The sequence below is a fragment of the Pseudophryne corroboree genome, chromosome 10 (genome assembly GCF_028390025.1).
Source record: "Pseudophryne corroboree isolate aPseCor3 chromosome 10, aPseCor3.hap2, whole genome shotgun sequence".
NCBI classification, from domain to species: Eukaryota; Metazoa; Chordata; class Amphibia; order Anura; family Myobatrachidae; genus Pseudophryne; species Pseudophryne corroboree.
Genome location: NC_086453.1, coordinates 107,818,738 through 107,824,673, shown reverse-complemented (window position 1 = coordinate 107,824,673; position 5,936 = coordinate 107,818,738). Strand labels below are relative to the sequence as shown.

The window sequence follows — 5,936 nt, the reverse complement described above, 5'->3', positions numbered from 1 at the left end:
TTCACCAAGAGAGAAGACATGCCTTCGGTTCATCAATTCCTCACATAAACTATTTTGTTCTACCAACCCAATGTCACTCCCCTGAAAACATGTGGTTAAGTCTTCTATGGACAGATCCTGAGCCATTGAGGAATCACTGTGCTCAAACTCCCCGTCCTGGTATTTTTCAGTACAAATTGTCTTAGTAATAACTGTCGCTTCCCTACACCTTTCTAAACACCAGTCACTGAGGACCCTAAATAAATGAGCATTAGTCCCAATAATCACAGGCATGACCGTTTTATCACCTGGTGATTCAGGGCATACTAGAGCAATTAGAGGTAATGGCTCCGACACACCCATAAATTCCGCTGGAAACTCTATGTTGACTACCACATAACCTAAATAAGGGTATTTCTGTTCACTCAATCCCCAAATTACCAGTCCTTCCAGGGGCAGGATAGGAACATTAGAGAGATAATGTCTATACCAATGTTCGAATATAATGGACACCTGAGACCCACTATCCAATAACACAGGACAGGGATGTCCATTTAATTTAACTACCACACGTGGAGCGGGTCCGATCATACCATCCGGAAGAGAATTACTCCACTGGGTACTCCCCATTGAATCTACATCTAATTTCTGGGAGACGACGAGGGGCCCGCCAATCTCCCACCATCGTTTCCCTGAGGAGAGGAATTATTTGTCTGAACGTTAGTTTCCCCTTCATTCATTCCCCAGTCTATGGAACAGTCCACTGCTCTATGTCCTAACTGTCCACATCGGAAACACCCTCTGCTTATAAAATTTCCACCTCTCCTAAAATTCCCTCTGCTATTGTTAAACCCCCTAGTGGAATTACTGGAATTAGCGTTAGATGGTACCACCCTTTGATTTAGAGCAAGAATAAGCTGGTCTATTTTCTTATTTTGTTCCACTACCAAGGTAACTAACTTATCCTCCCGTGATCCTTGGGCCTCAGGCGAGGGAACCACCACTTTTACAGCCTTAGCATGAGTCTTTTCTCTGGTAGCAATTAAAGCTTCCTCCTGAGTAATCTCTTTAATTAAGTCATTAAGGGTGGGACTTCCTAATAATAGAGATGTACAACGCAACCGTTGAGCCACAGGGTCAGTTGTTAATGCTCCCCTAATTAACTGTTTCAATCGGCTGCTATTAATTTCAGCAGGAGCTAACCCTCCTTTATCTATAATTTTATGGATTAATTTATCTAATCTGTACACATACTGGGATAACTTTTCTCCTGTCTCCTGATAAGTATGGTGAAATCTGGCAACCAAATCACCTACATCCTCCAATGTCCCATATGTATAATCTAAGGCTTGGAAGTAGTCAGCTACTGCAGCTTCGGGATTACTTTTTCTAGTAGCCTGGATAATTCCCATAGCAGGTCCCCGTAGACTTTCCACTATTCTTTGTTTCTTTATGTGGTCAGGACAATGCCACTCCTCAGACTGTTGTATGGCTGCCTCTCTCCATGCCTCATAAGATTCCTCCCCGACAGGCACAGGGAGTATTCCTGAAAAAAGTCTCAATCGCCTGTAACTACCCTCATAGTGCCACCTTTCCAATTGATGTACTACTTTATCAGCTATCACCTCTAACTGATTACCTAATTTTTCTTCAATACCCTGTGTTTGACTACCTTCTCTCTCAGTCGCGGAGGGATCTCCACTGACTGGAGTAGACATGTCACCCACAATTAAGGGTTCAGCCGCCCTTTCACTTCCATCCTTTTCAGGCCATATAATTATCCACCGACGTTCTGGGTTAGATCTCACAGCCACCACTTTAGGAAGCAATTCAGACTCTAAATCATGACTGGTAGTTATCAGTACAGCACACATCTCTCCATTTTCCTTAAATTGTTTATCAACTATCCTGGGTTGTTTCACCCCAAACAGAAACAACATCTCTGTCATAATTGTACCGTCAGTGGTGTCTGTGAGATCCCCCCTTAATACAAAACTCCTTTCTGGATTTACTCCCTTTCTTATACACCATTCCAATGCCTCATTACTTGTATATTGATTCATTTTGGTCACTGTGCTTCACTTACTCCTGAGTATATTATAAAATTATCTCACGCGGTGCCTCCAAATGTAACCCCTCTCTCACCACCCAGGGGTATGTAATACATATGTGCCTCCACCCAAGCTATATTTAGGCTTGCCTGGGTAAGCCTCTATGTCTAACACTGTAGAATAATTGTATATCTATATGACTTCTATACCTAGGCGAATACTTTACAATATATTATTGTACCTGTTCTTCTCTTGGTATTTCCAGGATCGCCGGACAGAATTTCATATCACAACATATATGGTAAGCAACCTTAAGTGTTTTTATTACTACTAAGATATTTAAAGATTAGATGCAAAATAAACATTCTGTCAAGCACAATAATAGAAAATACATTTTCTATCCCCTTTCACTATCTCTCTATAACACCTATACAGGTTATTGTTTGCATGCAATACAAAAAATGTGGTAATATTACTGCTTGAGTGACCCGGGTACTCATAAAAAAAATAAGTGCAATGTCTGGGCCCTTAATTCAGTGTACACTGGCATAAAACTTGTTTGGCATCAGTTTTGTATGAGTCGCAAGTCTATACTTTCCTCTATGTTGGGTGTAGTTCCTTTTTGTCTCGTTTATAGTAGAATCTAATCTACTCAGAGTGCCATACTTGAATTAACCCCCATCGGGTACTACATCATAGAAGGGTCTGCTTGTACAGTATTATGTCCATCTCCTTAAAAGGCAGCAGGCATTTTATGGTAGTTAGTCTGCAAAAGATATACTCTACTCTGCTACAATTGTATCCTTTCTTGGTGAAACTATTTGCTGTAGTAGCAGTAGTCCTGTAACTGTATCCGTTTCAACTGTAGAAGCTATTAAGTCTCAATTACTGGACACTCTGCAAAGTAATGTCCTTGTCAAATCTCTTTTAGTAACGTTAAAGAGATATTTTTATAAAGATAGTTATCCTTGTACTTGTTCCTCACATATGTTAATTGAGACTTTACATACTGCTCTAGTATGTGGTACTTGGAACTGTCCAGCCATATCTTTATATATATATATAATTAAATAGTTCCTTTGAGAAAATTACAGTTCCACCTCTAAGTATAACAGTGTGAAATCGCCTGTCCAGTCTATAACTGCCTTATTGCATCCTCCAATATTAGGACCTAGGGCTGGCAACTTTTGGCTCAAAATTTACTTCACCCCCCATATAAAGCAGACCGCTGGTAGATTCAAGCTGTTTTATATTACATAAGCTAGTGAGGTGTAGCTGTGTGGTGCATTGCATAGTCTCACTTACAGCTTGTAGGTTCTGCACTGGCTTCTCCCCCGACTCCTCCCTAGGGGAGGACTGTAGCTGCTGAGCTGGCCCCTTTCTGCATGTGGCGAATCAGGAGTCTTGCTGGGATGGCTTCATCTCGGTTTCTAGGGACGCGCTGCCCTCCTTCCCTCCATCCGCCCATCCGCATCTCCAGTCTGCCTCCGCCTGGCCAGCCGTCCTATCCCCGCCGTGGAGCCCGCACAAGGTACGCTGGGGGTAAGCAGTGCTTGGGGAATCTATGCCCACCTCCCCTGCTCCCAGCCGCGGCTCAGATCTGCCCTGTATTGGACGTGCTACTCGGTCTCCAGTCGCTTCCGCACAGCTCTCACGACAGCTCAGGAGACCCGAGTGCACACACGAACAGGGGGAACAGCATTCTGCCTAACTGCCGGCGGGGAGCTCTATTTATCCTCCCCAGACCTCCGTCTCGTGAGTACCCCTTCCCGCCATAGCCGCGCGATCTCCCCTCACCGCCGCCAATCATTACCTGTCTAGCCCCAGGCTCGCGGTCAGCCATGAATCACCGGCTCGTGGACCGGCTTTTCCCGCCTGGCAGATTATCGCTCCAGCAGCGCGCGGACCACACAGTTGCCTCATAGACAGATCATTGCTACCCTGCAGGCTATTGCTAGGCATCCTAAGACTAGACTGTCCTTCAAACATCACCTCACAACAGTCTATACCAAACCTATACAATATATACATGTAAATAATGAAATACAAATTTTATCCCTTCAACAATCCATCTATATACATATATAATATCATATTTTATCATATATTATTATATTACCCATATATTAATATGTTTATTTCCCCTACCAAAGATATCTATATATGAACCAAACAAGTATTATACTATATAGATATAATAATTTATTACTAAACGATAAGTAGCAGATATTATTCAGGTTACATGGTATATGATCCCATATATTTTTTATTTTCTGTATAATTTCATAGTCTGTTTTATGAGACGTGTTCAAACTGTGGCTGGGTTATTAGTGCTAGTTGGCTTCTAACTGAATTTCAGCTGTTAAGCTGGGTACACACTAGGCAATATGTCATCTGATCCAGCTTATCGGACCGACATATCGGGCACATCATCTAGTCTGTACCCACTACTGTTTGCTCTTGCAAGTCATTTGCTGGGTCACTGCACACCCAATGGGACGATCCTGGCAATGACCGATATATATTGCGCAATCGTTATGTATATCAATATATCGTCCAGTATGTATGGCGTGGGTCAGTACTAGATTCTTCTACCACTTACCAGACCCACGCTCTTGCTCCAATGTTCCGCATAGAGGAAAATTGGAAACCCCTCTCTAGAAATCCTGCGTTTTCCACTGCATCCTACTACTGGTTTGCGCATACAATACAGTTTCTTATTGGCGTCGTTGGGTTAGAGTGCTGCTAGCACGATATTGTAATCAGACTATTATAAACAATTGTGTTTTTAGTAAACTGTCATTTATATAGTGCCAATGTATTACTTATCACTTTACAGACAATATTTAAACCACACACACACACACACACACACACACACACACACACACACACACACATTAATTTGTTAACAATTCAGTTAACCTACCACTATACCAGTATGTCTTTGTAGGTTGGGAGTAAGACATAGCAACCACACACAGTAAACCCATGCAAGCATGGCAGCTTACATATCCCACACAGGAAGGTCCCTAGTTGGGATCAAACCCATGTCCCAGTGCAATACTTAACCAAAAGGCTGCCCATTATTCATATTTTGTTGGTTAAGCACTAAATGAATTTTATTCCTAAAAATACAAGTAAATCCGCCTGTATTAGGTATTTATAGAATTTCTCCAAACAAGTTCTTGATTCAACGACTTTAAGTATCTGGTATAGTAAATAAGAAATTATGTATTTTTGAGAATCCTATATAAAAAAGTCCAGGTTTGCAAAATTGAGTTCGAAGAAAAAGATCAATGAAAACGAAGAACAGCTTAGAAAACATTAAAGCAGCCAACTGTCTGCAGTAGCAGAACATGACACCGTTTGGCCTACAGAGCTCACATGTAAAATCACCAGTCTGTATTCTATTCATGGGAATGTTACGTTTTGCCATAACAAAGTAATTGCTCAACTTATAGGAGCTAAAAGTTTGCTCTTACTTTAAAACAGTATGCTAATCAGTACAAGATACTGGGGAGTCATTCAGTAAGGATTGCAAATTCTGCTTTTTTAGCAGAATTTGCAATCCTTTGAATTGCATGCTGGGGGCCGCCCATCGCAGGGCAAGGCCGCCCAGCATGCAGCCCACCGCCCACACACTGTGATCACGCTGAAATTGCGATCGCGCCGCTATTACAGCGTGGTCGCGTTGGCAGGAGGCCCGCCGCCATTTTTTAGTTCGGAGTGGCTGCTTTCAGCACCACAACACCACATCAAAATTATGTTGAGATTAAAAATAAATGAATAAATAAAAATAAAAAAATGGATGTACTGATAAATCAGCATTAAGATTTATAGATCTCACAAATTAACTGATGTTTGGGGGGGGTGGTATGGAAGGTAGATAGTAACTAGGTCGAC

At 41.9% G+C, this 5,936-nt stretch overlaps 1 protein-coding gene across 1 annotated transcript; it reads right to left on the bottom strand.

The window, feature by feature from the left end:
* Positions 1 to 620: 620 nt before the first annotated feature.
* On the bottom strand, positions 621 to 1,928 carry LOC134965225 (modulator of apoptosis 1-like). Its single transcript, XM_063941729.1, has one exon. It carries the CDS (start codon positions 1,926 to 1,928, stop codon positions 621 to 623), a length of 1,308 nt encoding a protein of 435 aa, XP_063797799.1.
* Between the last annotated feature and the right edge of the window lie 4,008 nt (positions 1,929 to 5,936).